At 42.1% G+C, this 17703-nt stretch overlaps 1 protein-coding gene across 5 annotated transcripts in view; it reads left to right on the top strand.

Moving 5' to 3' along the window:
• Positions 1-17703, top strand: part of LOC132380506 (tectonic-3-like) — an 85106-nt gene that overhangs the window by 9980 nt on the left and 57423 nt on the right. For 3 of the 5 annotated variants that reach the window (XM_059949367.1, XM_059949363.1, XM_059949366.1), the window contains exons 3-6: positions 1235-1350; positions 7138-7265; positions 8916-8945; positions 13940-14045. In XM_059949367.1, the coding sequence (XP_059805350.1) occupies positions 1235-1350; positions 7138-7265; positions 8916-8945; positions 13940-14045 (380 nt within the window). The remainder of the gene's footprint in view (positions 1-1234; positions 1351-7137; positions 7266-8915; positions 8946-13939; positions 14046-17703) is intronic. The other 2 variants (XM_059949364.1, XM_059949365.1) reach the window with 2 other exon arrangements.

Here is a 17703-nt window from a genome sequence, read left to right as displayed (position 1 = left end):
TGTATGGTATTTTCCCGTGGTTTGTGCCTGGTACCGAACCACAATTGTATACTGGCAATAAAGTGGCTGATGATTCTGATCTGAGCTGAATGGTAGAAAGTTTGAGAGAGCTGTCAGAGATAGTTTTTCTTACCTAAAGAGTGGTAAGTGCCAGCTATGAACTGCCAGGTGTGGTGCCAGAGATTGATATAAAAGGGATGTTTACGAGGCTGTAAGATAGGCATGTGGAGGAAAGAAAATGAGGGGTTATGGCCACTAAATGAAGGAAGGATTAGACGAATTGACTGGGGCATGCTAAATTTATTTAGCCTCCAGAAGAACCTGAGGTGTTGGTGAGCTTTCTTGATTTTCCATGTTTGCAAAAATCCCTCCAGATTATGCTACACAGCCATGCAGCAGAAGCAAGTTGTACATTGGAGGCTCTGCCTCCAAAACCCCCTCATGCAGTGTGCTCCACATTCTGAATAACTTGTCAGTTTGTATGTATTGAGGAAGTGTATGGAAGCTCATTGAGCCACCAGGACACCATGCAGACCTCATTAGATTGAACTCAGGTTGCTGGAGCGTCCTGGTTAGTTGTTATTTTACTGCACCCTCCGCACTGCTCCACACCTTTCTCCTCCCAACATTACCAAAGATGATAGACATAGGAGCAGAATTAGGCCAATCTGTCCATCTAGTTGGGTCCGCCATTCCACCATGGATGATTTATTATTGCTCTCACATCCATTCTCTTACCTTCTTCCTGTAATTGACGCCATGACTAATTAAGAGCCTATTGAACTCCACCTTAAATATACTCAATGACTTGGCCTCCACAGTCATCTGTGCCAATGAATTCACCACCTTCTAGCTAAAGAAATTTCTTTTCATCTTTGTTCTAAATGGTAGCCTCTCTATTCTGTGGCTGTGTCCTCTGATCCTAGACTCCCCCACTACATGAATCATCCTCACCACATCCACTCTATCTAGACCTTTTAATATTCGATAGGTTTCAGTGAGATTGCCACCCTTTCCCCCCCCCCCCCCCCCCATTCTTCTGAACTCCAGGGAGTATAGAACCAGAGCCATCAAATGTTCGTCATACGTTAATCCTTTCATTCCCAAGATCATTCTCCTCTACCACCTCTTACACTCTCCAATGCCCGGACCTCTTTTCTCAGATAAGTGGCCTGAAACTACCCGAATACTCCAGAAAGGTTCTCACCATCACTTTCCTCTCTGTCCACTGCAGGGTCATTAGCCGGGTTTGCATCAAGAACTCTGTTGTTTTCATCAGCAATAATCCTCTCCCAACAGTTCTCGACCAGAGCGGTTTGGACGTTCTCTTCTGTGTGATCGTCAACAATCGTAAGTTGCGCAGAAGGGTGTAAATCATGAATGACAGTTAATGTTTTTTGAAATTGACCAAGAAAACAGAGTGAAGCAAGCTCTTTGTCCAAGAATTATTAAATTAAGTCTGCTGTCCGAGAAGTTTATAAAATTAAGAGTAATTTAGATAGAATAGTCACAGCTTTTTCTTCTCCCGGTAGGTGAGTCTAAAACTAGAGGGCATGCTATCGGTTTGCAGGGGTTCCCAACCTTTATCATGTCATGGGCCATTACCATTAGGCAAGGGATCAGTAAAGCTCAGGTTAGGAACCTCTGGTTTAAGGTGCGAGGGGAAGGGTTTAAAAGAGGTATTGGGGGGGGGGGGTGAGGAAGAAAGTTTTAATACAGTTATGGGCGTATGGAACAAACTACTAGAAGATCTGGGTAAATGCCCTTCGTCTGGATGGAAGAGTGTTGACCCAAAATGTCACTGTCCATTCCATTTCCCTCCACAGATGTTGCCAGACCTGATGACTTCCTCCAGCGCTTTTTGTGTTGCTCTGGATTCCAGAATCTGCAGTCTTTTGTATCTCTGTAGGATTGCTGGTATTAGAATCAGAAGCAGGATTAAGTTTATTATCGGTCTTGTTTGACATAGAATTTGTTATTTTGTGACAGTAGTACAGAACAAAAGCTTAATTCACAACGTAAGTGGTCAATCCATGTTCGATTTCAACATTTAAGAGGAGTTTGGTAAGTGCGGGAATGGAGGGCTATGGTTCAGATGCAGGTCGATGGGACTAGGTAAAATAATAGTTTGGCATGGATTAGATGTACCAAAGGATCTGCTTCTGTGTAGTGCTCTATGAGTAAACTCTAAATTACAAACTAAATAGTGATTTAAAAAAAAAATGATGAAGTAGTGCCATGTGTTTAAAGTATCAGAAATATGATGGCAAAGGAGAAAAAGCTGATTTATTGTGTGTGGGTCTTTAGTTTCTTGTACTTCCTCCCTAATGCTGATAACGAGAAAAGGGCATGTTCTGGATGGGAAGGGTCTTTAGTGATGGAAACCACCTTCCTGAGGTATCTACTGCCTCTTGAAGATGTACTCAACGCTGGGAGGTTAGTGCCCGTGATGGAGTTGGCTGAGTCTACAACTTTCTGTAGCCTCTTCTTTTCTTGTGCATTGGAGCCCCAGCACCAGCTGTGATGTGACAAGTCAGAATGCTCTCCACCATACATCTATAGGATGAGGTTTAATATCACAAACACAGGTGATTTTTTTTGCTTTGTGCCAGCAGTGCAGTTTAATATATAAAAATCTATAAATTACAATAAGAAATGTTTATAAAAATGAATATTAAATAAGTAGTGTAAAAAGCAAGAATAGTGAGGTAGTGTTCATAAGTTGGTTCATTCACCATTCAGAAATCTGATGGTTGAGGGCAAGAAGCTGTTCTTAAATTCTTGTGTGTGTGTCTCAGGGCTCCCATGCTGTCTCCCTGATGGTAGCAAGGAGAAGAGGGCCTATCCTGGGTGATGAGGTCCTTAATGATGGATGTCACCTTTTTGAGGCATTACTTTTTGAAGATGTTGGGGAGGCTAGTGCCCACAATGGAGTTAGTCAAGTCTCCAACCCTCTGCTGCTTTTTCCGATCCTGTGCAGTGGACCCTCCATGTTAAATGTTGATGTAACCAGTCTGAATGCTGTCCATGATACATCTATAGAAATGAGTTAGAGTCCTTGGTGACAGAGCAAATCTCAAACTCTTGACTGAATATAACAATTAATGTGGTTTCATTATTGCATCAATATGCTGGGCTCAGCATAGCTCCTCAGAGATGCTGACTCTCAGAAGCTTGAAACTGCTCACCTTTTCCACTGTTGACCTCTTGACTAGGATTGGTGGATGCTCAAGAATCTTAGGGGAACATTCCAGTAAGGAAGTGAAATTGAGTGAAGTTATACCAACAGCATCTGCAGTTGTATGTTTGTGTTTTGAGTGAAGTTATCCCCTTTTGTTCATGAGCCTGATGGTTCAGGGGTATTAACTATTCCTGCACCTGGTAGTGTGAGTCCCTAGACTCCTGTACCTCATTTCTGATGGCAGCAGTGAGAAGAGGGCATGTCCTAGGTGGTGGGTATCCCTGATGATGGATGCTGCTTTCCTGTGACAGCATGCTGAATGGTATGGAGGGCATAGCTATCTCAGGACTCTCATCACCAGGTTCAGGAAGAGTTATTCCCCTTTAACCATCAAACTCTTGAACCAGAGAGGATAACTTCATTGAACTTCACTTGCCATCTATATCACTGAACTGTTCCCACAACCTATGGACTCACTTTCACAGGTTCTTCATTTTGTGTTCTCGATATTGTCCGTCTGTCTACTTTCTTTTGTAGTTGCACAGTTTGCTGTCTTTTGCATTTTGGTAATTTGTCTGTCCTGTTGGGGATGGTCTTTCATTGATTCTATTATATTGCTTGTATTTACCATGAATAGCTGCAAGATAATGACTCTCAAGGTTGTATATGGTGACATATGTGTAGTTCGATAATAAATTTACTTCGAACTTCAAAATGGTCAGTATCAATAACGGCTAGTCAATTCTGGATAAAAATGGCATTTCTCTGTTCAGACTTCAGTTTGGTGACAGGGACCATGCTGTTCTCCTTGAGTATGACTGAGGAATGAATGTGAGTTTTGGACTCCAGTTAATTGGTGATGACACTTGCACTTTATTGCCTGTACCAGGGGTTCCCAACCTGGAATCTGTGGACCCCTAGGTTAATGGTAGGGATCAATGGCATACAAAAGGTTGGGAACCCCTGCTCTACACCAATACCAGTGGCCCTTTGTTTACCCCAGGCCAACAATTTAAGTCAAGAATGCTACTGTATTAAGGTGTATGGTGTGTTGTCTTTTATTCATTGCGGATTGAGTTCAAAAGCCAAGAGATAATGTTGCAGTTATATAAAACTCAGGTTGGGTCACACTTGGAGTATAGTGCTCAATCTAGGTTGTGGAAACTTTAGAGAGGGAGTGCAGAGGAGATTTAAGAGGATGCTGCCTGAATTAGAGAGCATGTCTAATGAGCATAGGTTCAGCGAGCTAAGGCATTTCTCTTTGGAATGAAGGAGGATGAGAAGTGACTTGATAGAGATGTAGAAGATGATAAGAGGCATAGATTGAATGAATAGTCAGTGATTTTTCCCCAGGACGGAAATGGCTAATATGAGATGCCATAATTTTAGGTTGATTGGAGGAAAGTATAGGGGGGATATCAAAGAAAGATTTCTTTATACAGCGTGGTGGATGCATGGAACTCACAGCCAGTGGTGGTGGTCGAGGCAGATACATTAGGGACATTTAAGAAATTCTTAAATCAGCATGTAGGGGAATGTAATTAGTGGAAAGTGCATAATTCACAACCACTGATCTTGGGGTTCATGTTAAGAGGCTGGTCTGACGTGATGACATAATTACATAAAGGACTTTTACCGTGCTTTGTGTTTAGTTTTTTGGAGTTTAATAAATGAGTTGTTACAGCTTTTTCTTAAATTAAATGACATGACCGTTTTATGTTTATGAGAACCTACCTTGCTGACCCTAATGCTGGAGGATGATTCCAAGAGTTATTGAACATGTTAGCCAATGCAGTCGCTTTGAAACTGCTGGAGTTTTGGGAGCAAAATGCCATTGCTTGGCTTGTACATTCTGAGGCCCAGTTTGCTCTGTGAGAAATCATTGCCAACAACACCAAATCCTACTATGTGGTAGCATTGCTTGGAAACTCTTCCATAGCTGCGAGAGTGGTGAGTCTTCTTGAATACCCGCCTAAGCACGATAAATACCGATTGCTGATAAGTCACGCTTTACTGATTTTTGGACTATTGGAGTCTGAACACACCAAATAGTTGCTCTCATTACCTGGTCTTGGCGACGTTAAGCCATTGGAGCTAATGGGCCTCTTGCTGTTTCTCCTAGGAAATCACCATTCTTGTTTTATTTTTAAAGAACTCTTCATGCAGCAAATGCCTGATTAAGTTTGCATAGCCCTTGCTAATACCCGTGTGAAGGACTATAGGGAAATGGTCTATATGCAACTTGGCTGGAGTATAATTACTTCTCTTTTCCGTGCCTCAATAAGCCCACAGCAAGGCCTCCAACATAAGCACGCAAAACAGGCTACTAGCAAAGCTGCAGAACAGATGATGCTAGGTCAGTGTTTTTACCATGCCCACTTTGGTACAAATGCTAGGAAGTGCTATCTGCCTTACAGCTTCAATAGTACTTGCATATTGGGACATCACAGATCTGTGAACCATCACAGATCTGGATTCCAGCTGCCAGGGTCGTCAACTTTTCACTACAGACATCCTCGCAGGGTGATACTTCCTGTGTGACATGAGTGCTCAATTAAGTGTGCTGCCAACATCACATATTGATGAGAAAGCAAAGAGTGACAAAACCTCATAGGAGGCTGCCAATGGCAATGTGATTTAGACTTGGCGGGACATAATGAGTGATGCTCTACTTCAGTGGGTGATGTTACACATGGGACTTTGTCCTGGGTGAAGTGGCTAGACTTCTGCTCGGTGCAGATTTTCTGTGTGCCCAAGGACTATTAGTCGATCTTAAAAACGGCTGGCTTGTGGATATCGAGGACTTTGGATCATTACCCTTCCCACCCCCCCCCCCCCCCCCAAGTAAGTTCCCCACAATGACCACAATGACTTTGTCAAGTGTGTGCACCACTGCATGTGAGTTTATTGGACTGCTGGGTGAATTCCCAAAACTCACCAAGCCCCTATTCTCCACTACAGTCACAAAACATGGGGTCGGGCACCAGATTCCCACAACTGGCCCACAAATCCATGCCCATGTGTGTAGACGGGACACAGAAAAGCGGGCAACTACAAAAGCTGAGTTAGCCAACATGGAAAGACTTGGCATGGTATGCTGGTCGACTAGCCCGTGGGCTTTACCCTCTATATGATCCCTAAGTTCGATGATAACCCTGCTTGGCTTCTTTGAGTTTCTGCACGTGCCATCTGGGCTGAAAAATGCAGTCCAGGCTGTCCAATGGCTGTTCGATTCTGTGTTTTTAAATAAAACTTTCTTTTTGTTTACCTGGATGACATACTTGTCACAAGCACATCATATTGGACAGCCAATGCCTTTTACTGAGGGCTCCAATGGCCAATACCAGAGGACGTCCTATCGATTGTGAGTTGAGGATGGATGTCAGAGGTAGTTTTAGGAGGGATGTTAGGATGTTAGGAGGGATGTCAGAGGTAGTTTTTTTCACACAGTGAGTGGAAAGTGCCTGGAATGCTCTACCACTGATGGTGGTAAAGGCTGATATGTTAGGGACATTTAAGAGACTCTTTAAGACCAGAAGACACTGGAACAGAATTAGGTCATTCAGTTCATTGAGTCTGCTCTGCCATTCAATCATGGCTGATTTACGATCTCTCTCAATCCCATTCTCCTGCCTTCACCCTGTAACCTTTGACACCCTTATTGATTAAAAACTTATCCAACTTCGCTTTAAATATACCCAATGACTCGGCCTCCAGAGCCGTTTGTGGCAATGATTTCCACAGATTCAACACTCACTGGGTAAAGGAAAATTGAAGGGCTATCAGCTGTGTTGGGGAGAAGGGTTAGATTGACCGTGGAGTGGATTGAAATGCTGGCACAACATCGTGGGCTGAAGGGCCAGTATTATGCTGCAGAGTTTTATGTTCTGTGACTGATACATGAAGCATGGTTACTTTAAGTTTCAGAAAATGTAACCAAATGTCTTATCTTCCAGCGAAAGCAAATTACTTCGTCTCGCCACGATCTGTCACCCGGGAGAGTTTCCCGCTGCTGGCTTCACAGTACGGCGGAAACTCCTTTGTCATCCCTTCACAGCTATCAGTGTTCGAGGGCAAGGACAAGGTAAGGTGGAACCTTCATACTGACAGTTATGGGACCCCCGTCGTGGCTGTAGCAGTGACTAGACACATGGGGATAAGGGTGGTGGTTGACAGAACTGACCTCAAACGGGTTCAATCTTGACTTCTGGCAATACCTGTCTGTAGAATTGCAAGTTTGTCCTGAGTGGGCTTCCCCACCCACTAACTTCCCTGGATCCCTTCCACTTCCCACAGATGTGCGGTTCATGAGCTTATTGGTCCCTTGTCTGTAGACGAGGTTTAGAATTGGGAGCGACTGTGAGCATAGAACAATAGAGCATATGTGCGGGTCCTTTTGGTCTATAATGCTAACGAAGCATGTGAACTAATAAAGCTAATGGCATCCATTCATTTACGTCCGTATCTATTCCATATACCTTCATTCTCAGCATGTTCACATCTAAGAGTCTCCATTTAATTACCTCTATCCTGCGTGCCTCTACCACTATAGACAGGGCCTTCCAAGCAGCTGGGGTTCTGTGTTTTAAAAAAGGCAAATGAATTCCTCCATGCGGGTGGCTTGGTAACGTAGTGGTTAGCACAGGTACTGGCGACCTGGGTTCTATACCTGTCGTTGCCAAGGCAGTTTGTAAGTTCTCCCCATGACCAAGTGGTTTTTATTCAGGTGCTCTAGTTTCCTTCCACAGTCTCAAAAAGACATACCGTTGAGTGGTTAATTGTAAATTGTCTCCTGGTTAGGCTAGGATTAAATGGGGGGGGGGATGATATTGCTGGTTTGCATGCCTTGAAGGGCCAGAAGGGCCTATTTTGTGCAGTACCTCAATAAAATAAAAAAAGTTAAAACTTCTCCTTTTATTTACTTAGGGATGCAGCTTGGAACAGGCCCTTCTGGTCCAGTGAGCTGCACTGCTCAGTAAACCCACTCATTTAACCTTAGCCTAATCACAAGGCAAGTTACAAAGTCCAATTAACCTACTAACTGCTTGGTCTTTGGACTGTGGGAGGAAACCCATGTACTCACGGGACAGACATACAAACTTCGGAACTCCGAACTCCGACGCTCTGAACTGTAAAAGTGTCATGCTAACCACTACATGACAGCCACACCACAGTTACCCCTTTTTGTAGCCTGACACTGCAGCTACCCCTGGTGCTTCTTTCATTCTGCCCAAAACACTGACTGATTACTCTTTTCCATAGATGCTGCCTGGCCTGCTGAGTTCCTCCAGGACTTTGTGTGTGCTGTTATTGAGTACAGGAAATTGGATTTTCTATTGCATTTGTATAAGATATTGGTCAACCCTAATTTGGAGTATTACGTGCAGTTTTGGTCACCTACCTATAGGAAAGATGTTAATCAGGTTGAAAGAGTACAGAAAAAATTTACAAGGATTTTGCCAGGACTGGAGGACTGGAGTTATAAGGAAATATTCAATAGGTTAGTACTTTATTCATTGGAATATAGATGATTGTGAGGAGATTTGATAGAGGTGCATAGTTAGTTTATGGACAGCAGGCCCTGGATTTTTTTTATGCAGTGTACAGGCTTCTCAATGAGTTCACATGAGGCATTCGTATCCTGAGAATTCAGTTGATCTTTTGAGCTGTCATTTACTTCAAAGAATTGTCTTGCGATTGTATAATGTTTGCTTTCTCTCTTCCTTCAATGCAGAGCTTAAATGAGTTTGAAAACTTCTATAAGGTAAGCTTGATACATTTATTGAAGTTTGGCACTTGGGCTACAGAATCAGAATTAGGTTGATTATAACTGGCGTATGTTATGAAATTTATTGTTTTGTGGTTGTAGTACAATACAATATATTAAAAGTTACTATAAGTTGCATTAAGGAATAAAAAGTTGTGCAAAAGAGGAATGGGAAGGTAGTGTATATGGGATCATGGCCAATTCAGTTACTTGATGACAGAGGGAAAAATCAATTTCTAAATGTTGTGTGTACATCTTCAGGCTCCTGTACCTTCTTGGTAGCAATAAGAAGAGAGCATGTCATCATCTTGAGGCACCACCTGTTCGAGAATCAGAATTCATATCACTGGCATGTGTCATGATATTTGTTGTTATGCGGCAGCAGTATGTTGCAATACATTGTAATAAAAACTATAAATTACAATTGGAAGTATATATTTTTAAAAAGTGAAATATGTTGTGCAAAAAGAGAAAATTAAATACTCTTCATCAATGTGCATTCAGAAATCTGATTGCAGAGGGAAGAGACTATTTCTGAATTATTCAGTGTGTGCACCTTCAGGCTTCTGTACCCTCCTCCCAGGTGATGGTACAGACAACATGTCCTGGGTGATGGGGGTGGGGGTTCTTAATGATGGCTGCAGCCATTTTGAGGCATTGCCTTTTGAAGATGTCCTTGATGCTGGGAGGGTGAGTGCCCATAATAGAGCTGGTTAGGTTTACAACTTTCGGCAGCTTTTTTTGATCCCGTGCAGTGCCCCCCTCCCCATATCAGATGTTGCTGCAACCAGTTACAATGCTCCCCATGGTACATCTGTAGAAATTTGCAAGTGTCTTTGCTGCAAAACTGATTCTTCTCTTTTTAGGAAATATTGCCAGTGTTCCATCCTAGCAAGCAGCGTGAATTCACACCAATGTTGAAACGTGGCTTCCTCCAAGTACGGAACGCAGTTAGGAAGCATCAGATGAGAGTGTTAAATCTGTCTGCTGGGGAACTAGTTACACTGTTGTAGATATGCCACACGTCCCCACACTTCAATGCAAGCAGTGTGAGTCAGGATTGGTGTAAAAGAATGTCCCTTCCTGCATCTCACAAGTATTTCAGGAATTACTCCTGCCTTTCTGCTTGTAGTAGCTGTTTCTAAATGCTGAGTGTGCATCTGTATTTCCTCCCTGATGGTAGCAATGAGGAGATGGGATGTCTTGGATGGTAAGGGCCCTTACTAATGGATGATACGTTCTTGAGGCACCATCTGATGAAGATGCCCTCAATGGTGGAGAATGTTGTGCGCATGAGTGAGCTGGCTGGCCTACAAACCTCAGTAGTCTCTTTTGATCCTATATAGTGGCCCTTCATACCTGGCGATGACACCCTTCTCCACCCATCCACATTCCCCCTCACTTGGTTTCAAAGTTCTGTACATTTTATTATCAAAATGTGTATATCTTGTACAGTTTCATGATTTGCCTCCTTACGGGAAGCTAAGACAAAAGGAACCCCAATAGAACCGATTGAAAATAGACAAAAGGTGCAGAAGTAGACCATTCGGCCCTTCGAGCCTGCACCGCCATTCTGAGATCATGGCTGATGAAGACCATCTAAGCACCCAGTGTGCAGAGAGAGAGGGGAAAAAATCTTGCAAACAATAAAAGTAAAGCAAAAGCATTCAGAACTGTAGTTCACAATGGGCATCACTGCAGCCGATCCAGAAGTCCACTAGTTGAAAGCCACAACTTAAGTCCAGCTCAGTGAGCAGATTTCACCTAAAATCTGTCAGCTTGTACTTCTTTCCCTCCACTACCTTATTCTAGCCTGCCCTCTTCCTTTCCAGTCCTGATGAAGGTTCTGGGACTTAAACCCTTAACTTTAACTGTTTATTACCCTCCATAGCTGTTGCCTAACCTGATGAGGAAAAAGTGGTTGAGTTGTGGATTGTGCAGAATGTTGTGAGTGGTGCAGTAAGTTGTGAAAGGATAGAGCAGGATGTAGATCAGCTGGAGATGTGGGGGAGAAACTGTAGATGGAGTTTATTGGCAAGTGTGGGGTGCTGCACTTTAGGAGGTCAAATGTAAGAGAGAAGTACAAAGTAACTGGACCCTTAAGAGCAGTGGTGTACAGAGTGAACTGGAAGGCCATTTGTATCTGAAACTGGTGACATAATTGGACAGGGCAGGGAAGAATTCGTGTAGTATGCTTGCTTTCACTGGTAGGAGCATTAAGTATAAAAGTTGGGTTATTATGTTTGACCTGTCTAAAACTTTGGTTAGTCAGCATCTGGAGTACAAAAAATGCCAGTGCAGGAAAATAACATCCATTATTTCCATTATTGAGGGGACAACCCCCCCCCACCCCCCCCCAACCCAGGATGTGCTCTCTGGTCACTGCTGCCATCAGGAAGGCAGCACAAGAGCCTTAGGACTTGCACCATCAGGTTCTGGAACAGTTACTACCCCTCAATCATCAGGCTCTTGAAAGAGAGAGGATAACAGTTCAGCTTCAACCCATTTTCAAGGACCCTTCATCTCATGTTCTCCATATTTATTGCTTATTTATTTATTTCTATTGTTTCTTCTTTTTGTATCTGTACAGTTTGTTGTCTTCTGCACTCATGGTTGAACACCCTAGTTGGGTGGTCTTACACTGATTCTGTTAGAATTCTATAGGATTGTTAAGTATGCCCACATGAAAGTGAATCTCAGAGCTGTATATTATACTGTGATAATAAATTTACTGTGAACTTTGAGTAGTGTGTGCATTTTGGGTTTGCACATTACAACAAGGATGTGGAGGTTTTGTGGACACGAGATTCTGCAGATGTTGAGCATCTTGAGCAATGTACACAAAATCCCAGAACGTTTTTTGTGTGTTTCTAGAGACTTGAAGACGATGCAAAAGAATTTTACCTGGAAGTTGCCTCCATGAGGGAATATAAGCTGTAAGGAAAGGTTGAGCAAATTTTGGTTGTTTACTTTGCAGCTTCGGAGGCTGATAGGCAACCTAAGAGAAATTTATATAAATATAGTAACATAGACTAGATATATGGTCGGAGTCCTTTATTTCCCAGTGTTTAAATGTTAAAAACAAGACGTCATTGTTTTAAAGTACGATGCAAGAAGTTCGACTGAGATCTAAAATTGAAAAGCCAGTTTTTTTTTAATGCAAAGTCTGGTAGGTGCCTGTACTGCAGAGGTAAGACTATGTCTTTGGAGCAGAGTTAAGGCATTTAGCCTATCGAGTCTGCTCTGCCATTTCATCATGGTTGATCCATTTCCCTTTCAACCCTGTATTCTCCATTCTTATCTTCGTTTATCAGATTGATTTGTTATGTTTCTATATCGTTGGCTCAGGCACATCTGACTGACCTGTGTTAGCTTCTTATTGGATCTGGCTTAAGACTATAAGCAGTATTACTTCAGGTTGGGGGAGCAAACCTCGTTATCCAACTAGGTAGTCTATACCTGATGGTATGAACAATGATTTCTCCAACTTCCAGTAATTTTCTCCCTCTTCTTCAATTCCTCAGTCTGGCCTCTTGTCGCTTTTCCTCACCTGCCAATCACCTTTCCCTGGTACTCCTCTTCCTGCCCTTTCTCTCATGGTCCTCTCTCTTATCCAATTCCTCCTTCTCTAGCCCTTTACTTTTATCACCTGTCATCTCCTAGCATCTTACTTCATCCTCCCCCTTCCCCCACCCACCTGGCTTCATCTATCATCTTCCAACATCCTCCTTTCCCTCTCCCCACCTTCTTATTCTGGCATCTTCCTCCTTCCTTTTCAGTCCTGATGAAGGGTTTTGGCTTGAAATGTCTACTGTTTACTCCTCTCCATAGATGCTGCCTGACTTGCTGAGTTCCTCCAGTATTTTGTGTGTTGCTGAGAATTTCCAGCATAGGCAGAATCTCTTGTGTTTAAACAGTATTACTTCATGATTTGTGCCTCAGGTCTTCCCAAATTGGACCAGTTCAAAGGAGTTTAGCCAGGTCAGCCAAACACTGGGTTTAGGCTACTTCAGGTCACAGGCTGTTCTTTCTACAACACACGCAAAATGCTGGAGGAACTCAGCAGTTCAGGAAACACGTAGAGAGAGAAGTAAATTGTTGATTTTAAAGGCTGAGACCCATCATCATGATCCTTCATCAAGTCCTGATGGTCTCTGCCTGAAATGTTCACTCTTTATTTCCTTGCATAGATACTGCCTGACCTACTTGTTCCTCCAGAATTTTGTGTGTTGCTGCAAGTGATAAACAAATAATAATAAGTAAACAAACATGAGATAAGTCCTTGAACGTGAGTCCATACCTTATGAGAACAGTTCAGGGTTTGGTTGAAAGAAGATATCCCCTCTAGTTGAAGAGCCCGAGGTGAGGTGTAATAACTGTTCCTGAACCTGATGGTGTGGGTTTTGAGACTCCTGCACCTCCTTCCAGATAGCGAGAGCAAGAAAAGTTCTGTTTTTTTTGTGTTCTCACCCATTCTTTCTTGTTGCAGTTTGTGGGCTGGGGTTTTGGGTGATCTGTTAGTTTTTACACGAGGTGTTTGAAGTTTGAGGTTTTGTCTTTTCATGTGGGGGGTGGATTGATGTCTTTCCTTCAACTACTTTATGATTTTATGTATTCTATAGCTTACTGAAGAAGAGACAAATTTCAGAGTTGTATTCGACATATAAAATTTGATAATAAAATGAACTTTTGAACCTTTGACTTGGATGGCAGGGGCCCTTGATGATAGATGCTGCTTTACCAAGGCAGTGAGGAATGTAGGCAGGATCTATAGAGGAGAGGCTGGTCCTGCGATGTGCTGAGCTGTGTCCACAACTCTGCAGTTTGTTGTAGTCAAGTGCAGAGCTGTAGCCATTACAAGCTATGATGCATCCAGACAGAATGGTGCATTGATTAAAAGAGTGCTGACAGGGTTTGGCATCCTTGATCTGTGAAACTAATCACCCCGTTTTCTTCACACCCCACTTCCCCCCCCCCCCCACCAACTCCAGGTTGGTCAACAGATTCTCACCTACTTCCCACAAGCCCATGCCCTAGGTGTCTTCATGCAGCCTACTGCGCTGGCTGGAGGGCAGTGCACGGACAGGAACCCAGCAGGTATCGTTGCTGACCATTCAAAGTGATCACTGTGAATCCTGGTCCTTCAGAATTCCACTCATTTGCAGTCAGAATCAGGTTTAATATTAATTTCATATGTTGTGAAATGTTGTTTTGTGTAATAAATAGTGAAAAAAATAAATTATAATATGAATTAAAAATATAGATCTATAGATTTAGATAAATAGTGAAAAAAGATCAAAAAAAGAAAAGGTTGCAAGGGAGCGTACATTGGTAAATCTTCCAACACGCACAAAATGCTGGCAGCATCTGTGGAAAACAAGTACAGTCGAGGTTTCGGGCCGAGACCCTTTGGCAGGACTGGAGAAAAAAAAGATGCAAAATAGATTTTCAAGGTGAGGGTGAGAGAGAGAGAGAGACACACACACACACACACACACACACACACACACACACACACAGGAGAGAGAAAAACACAAGATGATAGGTGAAACTGGGTGGGGGAGGGATGAAATAAAGAGCTGGGAAGTTAATTGTTGAAAGATACAGGGCTAGAGCAGTGGGCAGGTTTGGTAGAGCTGTTGGGGAGGGTTTAAACTAATTTAACAGGGAGGTAGCAACTGGACTAAAGGGACTCAGGATAGGATAGATGGTAAAAAAGTAAAGATAGCGTGCAGTCAGACTGTTAGGGAGGGCAGACAGGTGATGGGATGTAGTTGCAGCCAACAGGCTGAGTATCAAAACATTAGGGATGCAGAATCAGAAAGGATAGCAGATACGGTACTCAGGGTGTTGTACTCAAGTGCGTAGTAAAAGAAATAAGGTGGATGATCTTGTTGCACTATTACAGATTGCCAGGTGTGATGTTGTGGCCGTCACTGCATTGTGGCTGGTTGTAGCTGAGAGCTAAATGTTCAAGTTACTCGTTATATTGGAGGGATAAGAAGGTAGGCAGAGGGGGTGGTGTGGCTCTACTGGTGAAGAATGGCATCAAATCAGTAGAAAGATGTGACATAGGATTGGAAGATGTTAAATCCTTGTGGGTTGAGTTAAGAAACTGCAAGGGTAAAAGAGATGTTGTTGGCAGTTATATACAGGCCTCCCAACAGTGGCTGGGAGGTGGACCACAGATTACAATAGGAAATAGAAAAGGCAAGTCAAAAGGGCAATGTTGTGGTAGTCATGGGCGATTTTAACATGCAGGTTGATAGGGAAATGGATCTCTAGAGAGTGAGTGTGTTGAATGCCTAAGAGATGGCTTTTTAGATCAGTTTGTCATTGAGCCTACTAGGGAATCACCTATACTGGATTGGGTGTTAGGTAATGAACCAGAGGTAATCAGGGAGCTAAAGGCAAAGGAACCCTTATGAACCAGTGATCACAATATGAGTTCAACTTGAAATTTGACAGGGAGAAAGTAAAGTCTGATGTAGCACTATTTCAGTGGAGTAAGGGTAATTACAGTGGTATGAGAGAGGAGTTGGCCAAAGTAAATTGGAAGGAGCTGCTGGCAGGGACGACAGCAGAGCAGCAATGGTTTGCGTTTCTGGGAAAAATAAGGAAGGTGCTTGACAGGTGTATTCCAAAAATGAAGAAGTACTCAAGTGGTAAAATAGTATAACCATGGCTGACAAGGGAAGTCAAAGCTATTGTAAAAGCAAAAGAAAGGGCATACAACAAAGTAAAAATTAGTGGGAAGTTAGAGGACTGGAAAGTTTTTAAAAACCTACAGGGAGCAACTAAAAATCATTAGAAGGGAAAAGGTGAAATATGAAAGCAAGCTAGCAAATAATATCAAAGTGGATAATAAAAGTTTTTTCAAGTATGTTAATAAAAGAGAAATGAGAATGGATATAGGACTGCTTGAAAATGAGTCAAGAGAAATGATAATGGGGGACAAGGAGATGGGTGATGAATTAAATGAGTATTTTTCATCACTCTTCACTGTGGAAGACACGAGCAGTATGCCTGATGTTGTAGTGTGTGAAGGAAGAAAAGTGGGTGCAGTTCCTGTTACAAGAGAGAAGATGCTCAAAAAGCTGAAACACCTAAAGGTATATAAGTCATCTGGATCAGATGAACTGCACTCTGTGGTTCCTGAAAGAGATAGCGTTAGAGATGGTGGTGGCATTAGAAATGGTCTTTCAGAAATCAATGGTGCCAGAGGACTGGAAAATTGCAAACATACATTTGCAATGGAGGAAGGTGGCAGAAAGGAAATTATAGACTAGTTAGCCTGACCTCAGTGGTTGGGAAGATGTTTGAGTCGATTGTTAAGGATGAGATGATGGAGTACTTGGTAACACAGAACAGGATAATACAAAATAGGCATGATAGATATATGGACAGAGTTATCTCCACTTGATAGATGGTTCACCTTTTTTTCTCACCCCCATTCTGTGTACCTGGGAATAGATTTTTTAAAATGTTTAATTCAGAGACACAGCATTATAAAATGCAGTATAGGGGTAAGAGACATCCCTGACCACGCAGGGGTTTACTTAACATTACATTTGGATGACAAACCCAAAGATACCTTGTGGAGACTTAATACCAGTCTCTTGAATGATCCCCTGTGTTTAAAATACCTAAAGAAAGAGTTTGAGGATTATATGATATTTAATGATAATGGAATGGTGTTCCCCAGTACTCTGTGGGATGCTGCAAAAGCTATTATTAAGGTTAAACTCATAAGGTGATCAGATCAGAAGGAAAAAGAGAAATAAATCAAGGATCTTATTGAAAAACTACAATTTTTGGATAGTAAGCATATGGAATATAATGACAGTAATGTCGTGAATCAAATTTTGGATACAAAATGAATTCTAAATAATATTTATGAAAGTGAAGTTGAGAAGAGAGCTAAGCCTGTTAAATAAAATTTCTATGAGAATGGTCCCAAATCTAAGAAATTACTTGCATGGAGAATACATAAACAACAGGCTGAGAGATGAAAGACCCCCAGACTAATAAGATGCTTCATAAATTGGAAGACATTCAAAAATCTTTTGAAATGTACTACACAATGGTATATGCTCAGCCCAAAGCTGCAGAGTTAGCAGACGTACCTAATTTCTTAACGTCCTTAGATTTACCATCGGTCGGAACAGAGCAAAATAAATAACTCAGGAGATAACAGAAGAAGAAATAGGTAAGGCTATATCAGCATTAAAAACAAATAAAATCTCAGGTGCCGCTGACTATCCAGCGGAATGGTACAAAGCTTTCAGAGAGCTAATAATACCAATAATTAAGAAATGTTTTAATTATGTTCTCGGAGGAGGGGAGACTCCGTTGACCTGGAATCAAGCAATAATTTCAGTAATTCCTAAAAGTGGTAAGGATCGGACTGAATGCAGTTCCTATAGGCCCATATCTGTTCTAAACATAAATTATAGATTATTTGCATCAATATTAGTAAAAAGATTGGAAAATATAATTCCAGATCAAACAGATCAGATAAGACACAGATCAAACAAGTTTTGTAAAAAGTAGGCAAATTCAGGACTATGTGAGACAGGCCCTTCATTTCATTGAGCATATGAGCATAATAACCTGGAATCTGTAGTTATTAGCCTTGATGCTGAAAAGGCCTTTGACTCGGTAGGATGGGAATATCTCTTCTTGGTACTTAAATGATTTGCCTTTAATAATCAGGTAGTTGGATGTCTGAAATCTTTATATTCTTCCCCTACAG

The sequence above is a fragment of the Hypanus sabinus genome, chromosome 24 (genome assembly GCF_030144855.1).
Source record: "Hypanus sabinus isolate sHypSab1 chromosome 24, sHypSab1.hap1, whole genome shotgun sequence".
NCBI lineage: Eukaryota > Metazoa > Chordata > Chondrichthyes > Myliobatiformes > Dasyatidae > Hypanus > Hypanus sabinus.
Note: the sequence above shows the minus strand (reverse complement) of the source record. Positions and strands in the feature narration are given on the sequence as shown.